The 14,484-nt window shown below is 59.0% G+C and overlaps 3 protein-coding genes across 3 annotated transcripts; 2 read left to right on the forward strand and 1 right to left on the reverse strand.

The window, feature by feature from the left end:
• Positions 1–267: 267 nt before the first annotated feature.
• On the forward strand, positions 268–6,263 carry chuk (component of inhibitor of nuclear factor kappa B kinase complex). The gene is made up of 22 exons (XM_088359990.1): positions 268–471; positions 793–908; positions 1,060–1,154; positions 1,252–1,369; positions 1,448–1,517; positions 1,600–1,688; positions 1,981–2,070; positions 2,145–2,269; positions 2,362–2,469; positions 2,659–2,794; positions 2,870–3,064; positions 3,160–3,262; positions 3,345–3,468; positions 3,564–3,715; positions 3,815–3,876; positions 3,977–4,086; positions 4,203–4,252; positions 4,323–4,428; positions 4,661–4,808; positions 4,891–5,018; positions 5,089–5,188; positions 5,267–6,263. Exons 2-22 carry the CDS (start codon positions 801–803, stop codon positions 5,330–5,332), a joined length of 2,283 nt encoding a protein of 760 aa, XP_088216116.1. The 5' UTR covers positions 268–471; positions 793–800; the 3' UTR covers positions 5,333–6,263.
• tubgcp2 (tubulin gamma complex component 2) lies at positions 5,701–10,436 on the reverse strand. The gene is made up of 17 exons (XM_088359980.1): positions 10,295–10,436; positions 10,055–10,208; positions 9,857–9,985; positions 9,614–9,793; positions 9,346–9,499; positions 9,044–9,251; positions 8,741–8,940; positions 8,474–8,663; positions 8,219–8,364; positions 7,962–8,142; positions 7,717–7,897; positions 7,438–7,610; positions 7,225–7,353; positions 7,040–7,160; positions 6,828–6,971; positions 6,466–6,767; positions 5,701–5,874 (listed from the first exon to the last, which is right to left on the reverse strand). The coding sequence occupies exons 1-17, from the start codon at positions 10,417–10,419 to the stop codon at positions 5,799–5,801; spliced, it is 2,793 nt and encodes a 930-aa protein (XP_088216106.1). The 5' UTR covers positions 10,420–10,436; the 3' UTR covers positions 5,701–5,798.
• A 436-nt stretch (positions 10,437–10,872) lies between these two features.
• On the forward strand, positions 10,873–14,114 carry LOC148383051 (BTB/POZ domain-containing protein KCTD5-like). Its single transcript, XM_088360046.1, has 6 exons — positions 10,873–11,450; positions 11,900–12,008; positions 12,078–12,169; positions 12,323–12,418; positions 12,505–12,630; positions 12,764–14,114. The coding sequence occupies exons 1-6, from the start codon at positions 11,085–11,087 to the stop codon at positions 12,791–12,793; spliced, it is 819 nt and encodes a 272-aa protein (XP_088216172.1). The 5' UTR covers positions 10,873–11,084; the 3' UTR covers positions 12,794–14,114.
• The last annotated feature ends 370 nt before the right edge of the window (positions 14,115–14,484 follow it).

Here is a 14,484-nt window from a genome sequence, read left to right on the forward strand (position 1 = left end):
GGAATCATTTTAATTTCAGAGGTGGAAAGGGTAAGTGAAATAAGAGAAATGGCTTTCAACAATTGTGCATCGCCAGCTGAATGTTCAACCCAGCGAGTGGCTGCCTGCCGGCCTGCCTACCTGGCGACCTGCCTGCCTGCCTGCCGACCTGCCTGCCTACAGGCCTGCCTACAGGCCTGCCTGCCTGCCTGGCGACCTGCCTGCCTGGCTGCCTGCCTGCCTGGCTGCCTGCCTGCCTGCCTGCCAGTCAAGAGGCACAGACAGACAGACACGAGTTGGCGCGCGGGTTGATGACGTCACGCAGGAAAATCCTGCGTCCGGTCGCTGGCTGGCCGAGTTTGACGCGAACAAAAGGGGAAAAAAAAAAAGGCAACTTCACCGAAAACAAAGGCACACTGTGGTCGACGTTCATGCGGCTCATGTAGCAGAAAGCGCGGACGGACAGACGGGCGGGCGGGCGCGCGCCACGACGTGAGTGTTATGTCAAGCGTCTCACAGGATTGTTTGTCGGATGTTGACGTTAGCATTAGCCGTCAGCTTGAAGGGCGGCTTCTTTCTTCCTTCCTTCCTTCCTTCCTTCCTCCCTCCCTTGCTTCCTTCCGCGTGCTACGTTCAGCGGTGAGCCAGGCATTTTGTCGCCCAACGTTGGTGGTGGCCGACGTGTTTGTTTACACCAAGGTCGATGCGGGGGTGGCGACGCCAGGATGTAGTCAGGGCCCGCGTCCGCGTGCTTATTGGACAAGGGTAAGGATGTGAGCGATCTTAGCCGTCACCGTCTACTTTCCGGCTCAGGTTGCAGGATGGAGAAGCCTCCTTTCCGACACAACAACCACAAGTGCGGCGACTGGGAGCTGAAGGAGCGGCTGGGCATGGGGGGCTTTGCCCACGTCTACCTCTACCAGCATCACGTGAGTGAAGCGTCACGCCTTGTCTCCAACGCTCGTCCGTCCGTCCGTCCTTCCGTCCGCGAAATGAGCAAATTCTTTTGTAGGATAGCGCATAGACAGGTGTGAGCGGGCATGTCTGAAAGTCCCACCTATGTCGACCCGTGTCACGCAGGTGAGCGGCGATAAGCTGGCGGTGAAGATGTGCCGACTGGAACTGACGCTCAGGAACAAGGACCGCTGGAGCCGAGAGATCCAGATCATGAAGAAGTTGCGCTCGCTACCGTCTTCTTTGTCGCAAATTGCGTCAAATCCCGTCAATAATTAACATGACGGACGTTGCCTTTGCGTCCTTGTGCCCGCTCAGGCTGAACCACATCAACGTGGTGACGGCACGAGACGTCCCGGAAGAAATCAGCTCCATCGCCTTGAACGACCTGCCGCTGCTCGCCATGGAGTTCTGCTCGCACGGCGACCTCAGGAAGGTAGGTGCGGCAGGCTCAACGGTCTGGCCCCCCCCCATCCCCCACCCCTTTCTTTCTTCTAACGCGCTCTTGGTTTAGGTTCTGAGCAGGCCGGAGAACTGCTGCGGTCTGAAGGAGAGTGACGTTCTGGCCTTACTCACCGACGTGGGTACGTTTGCCGCGGCAGCGTGTGAAGCCGATGCGCCTACGTACGTGCAGGCTCCAGACTCGTGGCTCGTTTGTGACCTCAGGTTGCGGTATCCAGTACCTGCACGAGAACAAGATCATCCACAGAGACCTGAAGCCAGAGAACATCGTGCTGCAAGAAATCAACGGGAAGGTGAGCCGCTCGCCAGCCTTTGCGGTGCTCGAGTGGTTAGCCGCTCGCTCCTCTTTGAGCGCCAGCCTTTGCGGTGCTCGAGTCCCAAACACATAGCGCCGTGATCCGGGCTTCCCGAGCGCGCTTTGCACAGCCCCTCGAACCCGTAGAACGAATGAGCAGCTTTGAGTCTCGTAGAAGACTTTTTTTCTTTATTTTTATGGGGGGTATGGTAGGTTAGGCCCAAACATCATTTAGTGCCACTGCTTTTGCGGAGCCACCCGCTAATGGACGCGCCGGCTTTCTGCTTCAGCTGGTGCACAAGATCATTGATTTGGGCTACGCCAAAGACCTGGACCAAGGCAGCCTGTGTACGTCCTTTGTGGGCACGCTGCAGTACCTGGTGAGAAGCCCGTCGGCGAGACGAGACTGGGCGAATAGCCTCTCGCCGCGCTCATCGCGCTTGTGCCTGTGCAGGCGCCCGAGCTATTTGAGAACAAAGCCTACACGGTCAGCGTGGACTACTGGAGCTTCGGGACCATGATCTTTGAGTGCAGCTGCGGATTCAGGCCCTTCCTGCACAACCTGCAGCCTGTGCAGTGGTACGCGGGCTCGCTTGCTCGCTCGCTCGCTCGCTCGTGCGTGCCCGCAACGGCCAAACAAACTCGCGCTGCGCTCTTGTGTTGGGCTACAGGGCCAGCAAGGTCCGCAACAAAGGGCCCAAAGACATCATGGCGGTGGAAGAGGCCAACGGAGAAGTGCGCTTCTCCACACATCTTCCCTACCCCAACAACCTGAGCAGGTGCGCCCGCCGCTTGCCCCCCACCCCCTTGCCGCCGCGTCTGGGAGAGAGGAAGCCAGGCAGCATGACCCATTCACGCTTTGGAGCCGTGGTTCTCAATTATTGTTTGAACTCTTGTTCCAAAGCGACAACCCAAATCAAATAATCGGCGTTGAGAAGACTTTTTCCATTTCGACCCCTCCCTTGCAGGACGCTGTTGGAGCCCATGGAAGCGCTGTTGCAGCTGATGCTGAAGTGGGACCCGGTCCACAGAGGAGGCGGCGTCCATCCCGACAGCAGGAAGCCGCTTTGCTTCCATCTTCTGGATCAGATCCTGAGCATGAAGGTGCTCATCCAAAGCGCATCAGGCTCTTTTAACGGATAGCACTCGCTCACCGCTGCCGCCGCCTCTCCCGCTCAGGTGGTCCACATCCTCAACATGACCACGGCCCAGGTGCACTCCTTCCAGCTGGCGCCCGACGAGTCTCTGCACGCCCTGCAGAAGCGCGTGGAGGCCGAGAGCGGCATCCGCGTGCTCCACCAGGAGCTGCTGCAGGAGACGGGCGTGTCCCTGGACCCCCGCAAGCCGGCGGCGCAGTGCGTCCTGGACGGCGCGGTACGTGCCCGCCTGAGCGCGCGCGTCCGCCTGAGCGCGCGCGTCCGCCTGAGCGCGCGCGTCCGCCTGAACTCGTTCTCTGTCCTCGGGCGCAGCGGGGCTGGGACGCTTACATCGTTTACCTGTTTGACAAGAGCGCCACCGAGTACTCGGGCCCGTTCAGCGCTAGGCAGCTGCCGGAAAAAGTCAACACCATCGGTGAGTGCCGCCTTGACAAAATGCGGCGCACGGGCGCGCTGCCTTCGTGGGATTGGAATTCAGCGGGCCATGGCCTTTTCAGTCCAGGAGGCCCGGACGCCGCTGCCCCTGGGGCTGCTGAAGAAGGTTTGGGCGGAGGCGCTGAGCTACATCTGCGGCCTGAAGGACGACTACGGCCGCCTCTTCCAGGGCCAGCGCGCCGCCATGTGAGTCGCCCGGCTGCCGGGACGACCCATCTGTCCGCTCGCTCGCTCGCTCGCCCGCCCGTCCGTCCTCACGCCGTGTCTCGCCGGCCGCCCAGGCTCAGCCTCCTGCGCTACAACACCAACCTGACGCGCTGTAAAAACAGCATGTTTGGATTCTCGCAGCAGCTAAAAGCCAAGCTGGACTTCTTCCGCAGCAGCATCCAGTACGACCTGGAAAAGTACAGCGACCAGATGCACTACGGCATCTGTGAGGACCGACCACCCGTGCGCTCGGCTCGGCTCGGCTCGGCTCGCTCCTGCGGCGCGCGCTCTTGTGCCTTCTCACGGCCCTTCTTGTCCCCCGCAGCATCGGAGAAGATGCTGAAGGCCTGGCAGGAGAACGAGGAGAGAGCGGCGGCTTTCGCTCAGGTTACGCACCGTGCCGTCGACGCGACGGGCTGAGCGCCGCCGGGCCGCGTCGGCCCGAGCGCCGAAGCCATACGCACACGCTTCCCGTGTCGTCCCGCAGGTGGCGGAGGTGAGCCACTTGGACGACGAGATCATGGCCCTGCACTCGGAGATCGTGGAGCTGCAGCGGAGTCCCTACGCGCGGCGCCAAGGAGACAAGATGGAGCAGTTGTGAGTCGGGCGCTTTCCGTGCCTTCCGCTTACTCGCTTTCCGGCTCCTCGAGGCAGGAAAACCCCTTTTGGCTGCCAGCGCTCGCCGAATGTCAGCGTTGGCCTTGTCGTTGCAGAGAGGAGCGAGCCACGGAGCTCTACAAACAGCTGAAGATGAAGTGTAAAGGTCAGACACGTACGCTCGCTCCTCTGCTGCAAAACGACCGCGCCGCTGACCCTGTTGTCCCCTGCGGCAGTTCCGGAGGCGGACCTGAGCAGCGACAGCTCGGAGATGGTCAAGGCCATTGTCCAGACGGTGCAGAACCAGGACAAAGTGCTCAAGGACCTCTACACGCACCTCAGGTACGAGCGCCACCGGGATTGGCGCAAGTCTGCTCAGATTGGAGCGAGTTCCTCTCAAGTCTTTGAAAAACAATCAGGAAGACATGCGAAATGTGACACGGAAGTCTTCACGTCAGGCGAAACTTGCTTTCATTGGCATGAGCGTGTCCTCATCAAATGTCAGCAGCATCAGCTGACTGGACCGATAACTACTCTTAAGTGTCTAACTAGCAAGGCTGTCCTCGTGTTTCAGTAAAATCCTGAGCAGCAAACAGAAAATTATCGAACTGTTCCCGCGGATCGAGAAGACCTTGGAGAGCATCAAGGAGGCAGACAACACGGTCATGCAGATGCAGATCAAGCGCCAGCGCGAGTTCTGGCACCTCCTCAAGATCGCCTGCGTAAGTCGCCGTCGGAGGGGTTGGAGAAAAAAAAGGGGGCGGGCCAGCAGGCCGCCTGACACACCGCGTCTTCCTCCGCCAGGCGCAGAACTCCACGCGCAACTCGTTGACGACCGGGCCCGAGTCGGCCGCCCTCCCTCAGGTGTCCCAGTGGGCGCCGCCCGCCAGCGCTCCCCATCCCCTCACCTCGCTCCCCGGGCCCAACGACAGGTACTTGCACAAACGAGTCAAGTGTGTGCCATGTGATGATGATATTCCCTCACCCCACCCCACCCCACAGTGACGCAGCCCCTCGCCTGCTGCAGGAGACCCAGAAGTACCTGAGTCAGCTGACCAGCCTCATGCAGGAAGCGGCGGACGAGCAGGCCAAAAGCATGGTGGTAAGACGCACGCACGCACGCACGCACGTCCCCTTTGGCCGTCCGTCCCCATTGAAATAGCGCCGTTGCCCCACCCAGGATCAAGACTGGAGCTGGACCAAGTACGAAACGTTAAGTGGCAAATTCAAGAAAAGAAACGCGTGAGAGATGATGCCGTCGCCTCCGAACCCTCGCCACCGTGACCGTGAACTTTGACCGGGAGGTGCTGTTGACTTTTCTTCACGCAATGTCGTGCCGCTTCTTCTCTTTTTGGGGTGCTGTTCCAAAGCAAAGCAAAGCACAGCAACGAGGCGCCGAGCAACCGCAGGCAGGCAGGCAGGCAGGCTGGCAGCCACGCAGGCAGGCAGGTAGGCAGGCAGGCGACCACTTGGGCAGGAAACGGGAGGGGAGGCGACGGTGGGTGGCAAAGTGCACTTTCTAGCCCGGTTCATGAAGTTGCTGAGCCCATCCCAATTGAGACTGGCTGATTGATTGGTGACTGTGCTGGGACCAAACAAACAAAAGTCTTGACGCGTATTTAAATGTCCTTTTAATCGGGCGCTGTCGAACCATCTAATAAAGATGAGCCCACGACGAGCTTCGTCGTCGTCCCGACGCCCGCCTTGTCTTACTACGCCGCCGCTTTTTGACTTCGCTCCACCGCCATCTTCTCCAGACGTTCCGTGTAGAAGCCGTTGAAGTCCAGCCTGTGAGGGGTCAAAGGTTAGCCGAAGCGTGTGTGTGGGGGGGTCGAACGGATTTGAAAAGATGGCCACAAACAGATACCTACGGAAGGAATTACTCTGTTTTGTCATGCCAAAGTCAACCTTGTAGCCTTCAAACGAGCATCGGCCCTCGAAAAGCTGACGTATATTTGTGCTATGGCCTCAAACAAATTCCATTTTAAACGAAAACAGCAAGTCAAATCCAAGCTACCCGCAATGTCGCCGTGATGCTCCTCTCGTAGCGGTCGGTCCCTTGTTAAAAAAAGAAAAACTCCACGGTGGTGGAGAATGCTAATATTTATTTCAACTTCACAACATACGGTGTTCCTTTATGTACTAAGTTTGTTTCAAAATAAAATAGATTGTGTTAAGTGGGGAAATGCTTTTTTTATTCACCTCCCTCTTTTAGAAAAATAGAAGCTGCCATTTTCAGATGCCGCTAGAATTCTACCAATCGGCCCTTTCGGATCATGACGGCAAATTTAGCATGCCAAAGCGTGGCGCATCCTAACGCCGGACTTGTAAATTGTCAACAAAATAGGGAGGGAGGGCGAGAGGGAGGGAGGGGCTGACCTGTATATGATGCTGATCATGCTGTGCTCGCAGTTGTTGGAGCTGAAGATGCTGAGTTTGTCCAGAAGGTCCAGCAGCAGAAGGCTGAAACTGTTGTCGAACTTGACGATGGACGCCTCAAAGCCGGCGTCCGACGCCGGCTCTGGCGGCTCCTGCTGAAGGAGCGCCAGGGAAGTTGAGTGGCTCGCATGCGGTGGCGGCGACGGGCTGGCTCTAACCTTTGCCCCCGGGATCTTGCCGGCGGCGGCCTCAAGCGCGGGCGGCCCGTCAGCGTGCTCCGGCCGAAGGGCCCGCGTGAAACGCTGGAGGACAAACGCAGTGGTTCAGGCGGCCAATGGCGGAGGGGACCGAGCGCTCCTCACCTGCATGCGGCCGGCGAACATGACGCAGACGGACATGAGCTTGGAGAAGATGCGCAGCAGTTCGGGATTGGTCAGCATGCAGTCCTTCATGCAGTTGTCCAGGAAGCTGGTGTGGTGCCACAGCACGTCGTCGATGTTGGATGCCTAGAGCAACGGCAGTCCAGCCAGAGAGTGGCCACCTCGCCCCCCCCCATCTTGTCTGTGGGACTCACCGTTTTGAGGTTGTTCTCCATCAGGTGCCAAGTAGGCTCCATCACCTCAAACATCATGTAATACTGGATGTTCTGCACAAAGTTTAGCATGCGCTGACGCAGCGCAAAGGCCGCCGCAAACCTGCGCCAGCACGGGGTCAGGAAGGGGCTGAGCTGAGCTGAGCGGAGCGGGCGGCGCCACTCACCATTTAGCAGAGTGCGACCAATGATGCTTGGCGTGCTTGTTGGTGATCCAAACGTTGCACAGCAGACGCTCCACGTGTTTGCAGTAGAACATGTGGCGGAACAACATCTGGTACCTGGTCAACGCTTTCCTGCGGCACACAAGCCAATGCAGGCAGGCAGTCAGCCGGGGGGCCGAGAGGCGGGTCGTCGGCCGGGCCGGGCCGGGCGCCCACCTGCTGATGATGAGCGAGAGCGGCCACTTGACCACGTAGTCAAAGGAGAAGGCCTCCAGGCCGCTGAGGGCGGCGTCAGCCGGCTCGGCGTTGGTCACGCTCTTTTCCTGCTTGGTCTCGATGGCCAGCACCCGCAGCAGCTGCGTGATGACGTCGTGCGGCATCAGGTCGATCTGCGCCGAGGGAGGGAGAAAGGAGACGCCGCGTCAAGGCCGACCAGCCAGCGAGCAAGGCCGACCAGCCGGCCAGCCAGCCAGCCAGCGAGCAAGGCCGCCCCACCTTGAGGTCGTCCTTGAAGGGGTCGGTGTTGGCCGTGCTCATGCGCAGCGCCAGTTCCAGGAGCGCCTCCAGGCGCGGGGGCGCTATGTCATCCACCGGCTTGCGCAGCTCCTCCTCCGTCAGGTCCATGAAGTGCACAAAGAAGTCACCTTTGTCCATCAGGAAGTAGTGCTTGATGGACCTGCAGGCGCAACAGGCGTGGCGTCGTCAGCCGCCCTACGCTTGAAATGCTTGGGGCAACCTACCTGAGGCGGGCCACCAGCTCCTTCTCCTCCAGCAGGAAGTGCAAGAGCACTTTACTGGCATAGTTGAAGGCCTTTTCGATCTGCTCCACGTAGGCTCGCTCCTTCAGCGTGTACACCACTTCCTTGGCGTCGGGACAGGTCACGTCCCGGCCGCACTCGCGCACCACGTTCAGGTACTTTCCTGTCGCCAAAACAAAAACGGATCACTCGAGCACACGACCCGACTGATGCGGATTCTCCAGCAAGGACACCATCACCTGTGCTGAGGATCTTGTCGGCCATCTTCTGCAGGAAGGACGGAATGCGGTGCTGAACGATGGTGTACCTCTGGTCCCAGTACTTGTCGTTGTAGTCCTCCTGGATCTTCTCCTTCTGCAGCTCGTGTTCCTCCACCATGAACTCGCTGCTCGCTCGTACACACACACAGTTCATTTGACCTTCTGGCGTTTGGTCCTTGAAACTGCCCAAAGCGGTGGAGCTGAGAGAGAGAGAGAGAGAAGAAAGGCACTCACCTGTAGGGATCGCGAATGATGCCTCTGTAGATCCACTTCTCCAGGATCTCAAAGTAGGGCACGCTGGCGGCCTTGGTGAGGTACAGGCACACCTCCTGCGCCTGGGGGTCGCCGGTGAAGTTGAAGGTGCGGTCGTGGAGGAGGCTGAGCGTGGCCCCGCCCATACACTCCCCTTTGTCCACTGACGAGGCTGGAAAGCAGGCAGGAGGCCGGCCGTGAGAAAGAGAGAGACAGAGGTCAAACGTCAGCGAACCCGCACGCTGGTACCGATGGCGGCCAGGATGTCCATGGTCCTCATGGTGGGCTGCAGGTAGAACCAAAGCTTCTGCAGGGACAGCAAGCCCCGCCGGTGCACGTGCTCCAGCTGGGTCACCAGGATCAGGTACTCCTTGAGCAGCGTTCGCATGGCCGCCGTCAGGGCGTGGTTCACCTGCCCGTACTCAAACGACGACTTCTCCTCCACAAAGCTGCGGGACACAAACCAAGACGCTCGCTCGCTCGCTCGTCGTTTGGGAACACCGCCCTCGCCTCGGCAGAGCGCTTTGAGCTTCTCTGCCCCCCAACACTGACCGGGTGACGGTGGAGTAGAAGGACGCTACGGGAAGGATCCGGTGTACCAGCTCCTTGACCGACGTGTCCAGCGTGGCATCCACAATGAAGGAGCGGTTCTGGCGGCCCAGGACCGGCTGAGCCGCCACGTCGCGCCCGTCCACGCCCACCAGTATGAAAAGCAGATCCTCGAGAACCAGCTGCTCCTGCGCCGCCAGCGCCAGCGTGCCTGCGCGCGACCCGCGTTCCAGTGAGTACACAAATGTTGATTTTTCACACACACACACACACACACACTCATGCATACGCGCGCACGCACACACCCACAGCCGGATCGGCAGCCGATGCGGGACCGGCGATGAAGTCCCCCAAGAGGGCGGGCCTCTCGTACACCCAGCTGGGAAAGACGGGATTGAGCTGCGCCGGGTTCTTCTTGTTGTGTTTGTCCCGCAACATCTTGCGCGTCACCTCGGCCGACTGCGGGAATTCCCAGGCATCACGCGGGCGATCCATCACGCGGGCGATCCATCACACGAGCGATCGCTTTGCCAGCGCTTTGCCAGCGCTTTGCCAGCGCTTTGCAAGGCTCACCAGGGGAGCGTTGCACGCCGCCGTGGCGTTCCCCAGCTTCTTGCGCAGCTCGTCCAGCTCCTGCATGGACATCTTGGAGACGCCGGTCGCCGCGCTCAGGACGCTCGCCGTCGTCGCCGCCGCCGCCGCAGCGCAAGCCTCCGAACGATCCTTGGCGTTCTGCTGCAGGCGCTGCAGCGTCTGCACCGAGTTGTCATATTTGTGTCATCGTGTCGTCACATTAGTCCACGCAAACATCCTTACCTGGGAGTCCTCGCACAGGCGCGACAGCAGGTAGACCAGCGGATCCAGGTGGCGGACATTTTTCGATTTCAGCTCCTCGTACTTCCTCAGGAAGTCCTCTGGCGTCTGGGAGAACTCGGCGAGCTTCACCTTTCGGGGAGAGAAAGTGGCTTATGCGCCCACCCGTGGGAATGAGCCGCCACCGCCGCCGCCTCCTACCTTGGCGCTGTGGGCCGAGACTGTGGTGGTGATGTAGGGCGTGCGGTGCTTCTGCAGAAGGTCGATGTAACCTTCCGCTCCGTCACCCCCTCGCACGTCCAACACGCTCAGCAGCTCGTTGACGTGATGATGGATCCGAAACTCGCTCATGGTGCTGCAAGCGGGAAGATGCAAGGATGGAAATGAGTCGAGGGAGAGGGGGGTCATGAAACGACGAGGTCGCAGCAGCAATTGTCACACCTTGTATAGATGTGAACAAGCAACAAAGCCCATAGAAACATGGCTACTTGGAGAAACAAACGCAAGTTGACACTCAAACTGATGACAATCCATCCATACCCGAATGCTTTTGACAAGAAACCCATTGACCGAGAGACGTTGCGCGGAGAAGAATGCTAACGCGATTGCCGCTATTGCGTACCGCAGAGAACTTGCGTCGACCCCCGGGGAGCTGCAGACACGTTCCGATGATTCGTGTGGTGTTAGGCGACAATTTGCACTTGGCTAAAGTGGCGCCATCAGCCCCCTTCGTCTTCTTCTACGCTTCTTCACGACGAGCACAAAGGACGATGCCCCCACCCCCCCGCGAGAAGAAAACACAGCGATATCCAGCCCCGGACCTCGAGTCCCGCTGTCCCGTCGCCTCTTTAGAAAAACGGAGTACGTGCAATTTAGTAATTACTAACATAAAATGAAGCGATCTCTTATACAAAGCGTTTCTTTATATTGAGATCATGTTTAACTTTAGCACACGCTGACACAAGGCTGTCGCCCGCAGGTGAAGTGTAAAACTACAGCTCCCGAGATGCTCCGCGGTGCGTCGACGTCACTTTCAACCCCGGAAGCGTCGCGTTTGCTCTCACGACGTCAAACGTCATGGACGAGACGTTCCGCTGACGTCACCGGGCTGTAAGCGCGCGGCTCGCTCAGCGTCATAGACGACGACGTCACGCGTTGCGGGTCGGCGGCGGCGGACGGGAAGCGGCCGTGGTGATTTGTGGCTGCGCCCTTTCCGAAGCGTGACGACGTCATGGCCGAGCCTCAGGTGCTCGACGCGGCCGCCGAGCAGGCGAACCACCACCACCACCACCAGCAGCAGCAGCAGCACCACCACCACCACCACCACCGCGACGTCGTCCGCGGTCCGGCCCGCCTGCCGCCGCACGGCTTGCTGCTGCCGCCGCCACCGCACGGCCTGCTGCTGCCGCCGCTCGGTCCGGCCGCCGGCGGGCGCCCGCAGACCAAGGGCAGCCCGACTTCCGAGCCGGGCCTCCGCTGGGTGCGCCTCAACGTGGGGGGGACCTACTTCGTCACCACCAAGCAGACTTTGTGCAGGGATCCCAAGTCGTTCCTGTTCCGACTGTGCCAGGACCACCCGGACCTGGACTCCGACAAAGTGAGCTCGTATGCTGTCTCCCCAATCACAGCCCACCGCAAGCATCACGGAGCTCTTGCACGGAGCGTGGCGGGCGCTTTGGTGGTGCACGACATCATGACAATGGCCATTTTGTGGTGCTCTCGATGGAGCACTTGATCTTGTCTCGTCAGTGTGCATGCAATAGATGGCCTACGGTGGAATTGTCTGTCACGCTTGCGCGATTGCTCAAGTTGAATATCTCGTCGTGACGTGATCGAGTTCCCATTTGAACTCGTAATGTGATCAGCTGGACTTTATTCTGATTTGTTTGAACGGTTTTGTAGAAGAAGAGCAGCGTCGTTTCAGAGTCACTTTGTGTTGTTTGGCTGAATGCGGAAATGAAACCCTCGTCACGTTCAAAGCTAAAACAAAATGCATGTCCTGAAACGGACGCACTTGATCTTCTTCATGTGTGTTGTTGTGTGCAGGACAGCACGGGGGCCTTTTTGATTGACAGGGACCCCACCTACTTCGGGCCCGTCCTGAACTATCTCCGCCACGGAAAGCTCATCATGGACAAGAACCTGGCAGAGGAAGGTAAGACATGTCGACCAGAGTGCTGAGTCAGCCTGTCACGCCTCTGCGCGCTTGCTTGCTTGGCTTCAGGCGTCCTGGAAGAGGCCGAGTTCTACAACATCGCCTCCTTGGTGCGTTTGGTGAAGGAGCGCATACGGGACAACGAGAACCGCACGTCGCAGGTAGCTTGCCGTTGTCGGGCCGTTCCGGCGTTCTCAGGCTAACGGCGCCGACCTGCCGGCCTCCCTCCCTCCCTTCCTTCCTCCCTCCCTCCCTCCCTCCCTCCCTTCCTTCCTCCCTCCCTCCCTCCCTCCCTCCCTCCCTCCCTCCCGCAGGGCCCCGTCAAGCACGTCTATCGTGTCCTGCAGTGCCAGGAGGAGGAGCTGACGCAGATGGTCTCCACCATGTCGGACGGATGGAAGTTTGAACAGGTGAGCCTCACGAGACGCGTCAAGTGGCGCTTATGAAGTCGGGTGGCCTTTCCCACCACCTTTGTCGATCCGTACGCTTCCCGCAGCTGATCAGCATCGGCTCGTCGTACAATTACGGCAACGAGGACCAGGCGGAGTTTCTGTGCGTGGTCTCGCGGGAACTCAACAACGCGGCCAATGGCATTGTCATCGAGCCCAGCCAGAAAGCCAAGGTGAGTGGCGGGAGGGGCGGAGCTCAAGGGCCTCTGAGGGATTGTCCTAATGAGGGCAACGAGCCCAACGGACGGAACCCTGCGCTCTCTTTTCTGTGCCGCCGTCGCTCAGCCGTCACTCGTTCATGTCCAGATCCTGCAGGAACGAGGCTCGCGCATGTGAGGACGCCATCGGAGCTCCGCCCGCAACACCTCTGCGGTCTCCTCCTCTGTCTGTCCCGTTGGATCTGATGGGATGTTACTTCATGTCCCGTTAGAAGGGAATCCATCAGTCGACCGAGACCCGACCCCTCCCCGACCCCCCCACCATCGGATGCTTCCAAGGTGACAAAGGGCGCTGGCGGGTCTCGTCGCATCTTCGCTGGAAGTGACGCGTGCCGGCTCATTTCTCGATTTCCCGTCTGTGTGTCACACGTGCACGTTGGCATATCATCAATATCAAACCGGCCTCACCCGTCCGTCACCTGCTCACCTGACGGGAAGTGAGGAAGGGGCAGCGTGAACAAAAACTCTGTTGGCTTCCTTTTAGTCCAGCCAGACTCATCCCCCCCCCCCCCCCCCCGCGCTTGCAGACGCCGTATGCTAGCGGCTATCCGCTGGCCATTTGGTGAGGGGCATTAGCATGCTACGTTGCTAACGAGCAGCGAGTCTTGTCAGTGTGACGGCGCGTCAACCAAAAAAACAACAAGTTTGCATGGGCGCATTTGCCAAACGTGAGCATCACGCTAACGCGGCGACCAGCGACATGCTATCGAGCCCGCTAAGCATGTTAGCGCGGGCCAGACCCCGCGGGGCAGCATGACTGGCCGGCAGGCAGGCAGGCCGCGGAGGAAGGAAGAAAAAGTATGTGACGTTTGCGACAGTATTGATCAAATCTACTCATGGCTCGTTTTCATCCATTTCTTTCATCTGGGTAAAGACGCAGACGTTCCCATCTTTGTTTCTGCGTCTGTGGTGCCGAAAGGGCAAAACTTTTACAGGACCCAACCCAAGCGAGAGAATGGCGCCAGGCCGTTGCGCCTTGAGGATGCACGGCGATTGTTAAGTCGGAGAGGCCAGATGCATGCACGCATGCATGCTTGGCCTGGTAATGGGTCCTGTGTGTGCCAACAGTGCAACTGAGCCTAAAGTGGATTTTGGTTAGGACGCCAAAATGAAGGGCCGACAATTCACTCGTTTCAGTCACATCTTCAACACGCAGTTTGGCAATTGTGGAGCATATTTGTCGCATGGACTAAAGTGGACCTGGAGTCGTCCATGCGTCAAAACTGTCAGTGTCGTTTATCTACGAGGACACGAGAGGGCATCGGAGGAGGGCCGGGCCGGGCCGGGCCGTACACGACCAATTCGGGGGTGGGATGTGTTGATGCGACGTGTCGACGCCTGCCAGTGTGCACACGCGCCCGTGTCCCTTGTGTCTTTCATATTTTGTCTGTCGTTGTCGTGCAACTCTTGTTTCTTGCCATAAACTTTGTCTTTGCAAACCCGAGTCTTCAGCCTTCATTCTGCCGCAAAGACACGTGACGAAATGGGTGCGGGGGCTGCTGTGGAGACATGTGAAAAGATGGCTGAGAGACAAGTTCCCAAGTGGCTGACAGTGCGGCTATGAAGATGTGCTCCCCACACAAAGCAGCCCATCCATCCATCCATCCATGTGGCTATGAAGATGTGCTCCCCACGCAAAGCAGCCTATCCATGCGGCTATGAAGATGTGCTCCCCACACAAAGCCCGGCACGGCACGGCACAGCACAGCACGGAAGGGAAAAGCACCATCAATCCTAAAATGCAGCGACACGGTATCTCGGACGACGCCGTTGTTCGTCAACACAAGCAGGCCGATGACATACGTCATT

This window comes from Syngnathus floridae, chromosome 18 (genome assembly GCF_059516105.1).
Source record: "Syngnathus floridae isolate MCC-2025c chromosome 18, RoL_Sflo_1.0, whole genome shotgun sequence".
In the NCBI taxonomy this organism is placed as follows: Eukaryota; Metazoa; Chordata; class Actinopteri; order Syngnathiformes; family Syngnathidae; genus Syngnathus; species Syngnathus floridae.

Coding starts and splice junctions, on each gene's coding strand:
- chuk (XM_088359990.1), top strand. CDS start 801: ATGGAGAAGCCTCCTTTCCGACACAACAACCACAAGTGCGGCGACTGG. Junction 2,270..2,361: donor AACCTGCAGCCTGTGCAGTG/GTACGCGGGCTC, acceptor GTTGGGCTACAG/GGCCAGCAAGGTCCGCAACA. Junction 4,809..4,890: donor ACCTCCTCAAGATCGCCTGC/GTAAGTCGCCGT, acceptor TTCCTCCGCCAG/GCGCAGAACTCCACGCGCAA.
- tubgcp2 (XM_088359980.1), bottom strand. CDS start 10,419: ATGGGTTTCTTGTCAAAAGCATTCGGGTATGGATGGATTGTCATCAGT. Junction 9,252..9,345: donor GGCTGCCGATCCGGCTGTGG/GTGTGTGCGTGC, acceptor GGTCGCGCGCAG/GCACGCTGGCGCTGGCGGCG. Junction 8,365..8,473: donor ATCATTCGCGATCCCTACAG/GTGAGTGCCTTT, acceptor ACGAGCGAGCAG/CGAGTTCATGGTGGAGGAAC.
- LOC148383051 (XM_088360046.1), top strand. CDS start 11,085: ATGGCCGAGCCTCAGGTGCTCGACGCGGCCGCCGAGCAGGCGAACCAC. Junction 11,451..11,899: donor CGGACCTGGACTCCGACAAA/GTGAGCTCGTAT, acceptor TGTTGTGTGCAG/GACAGCACGGGGGCCTTTTT. Junction 12,419..12,504: donor ACGGATGGAAGTTTGAACAG/GTGAGCCTCACG, acceptor CGCTTCCCGCAG/CTGATCAGCATCGGCTCGTC.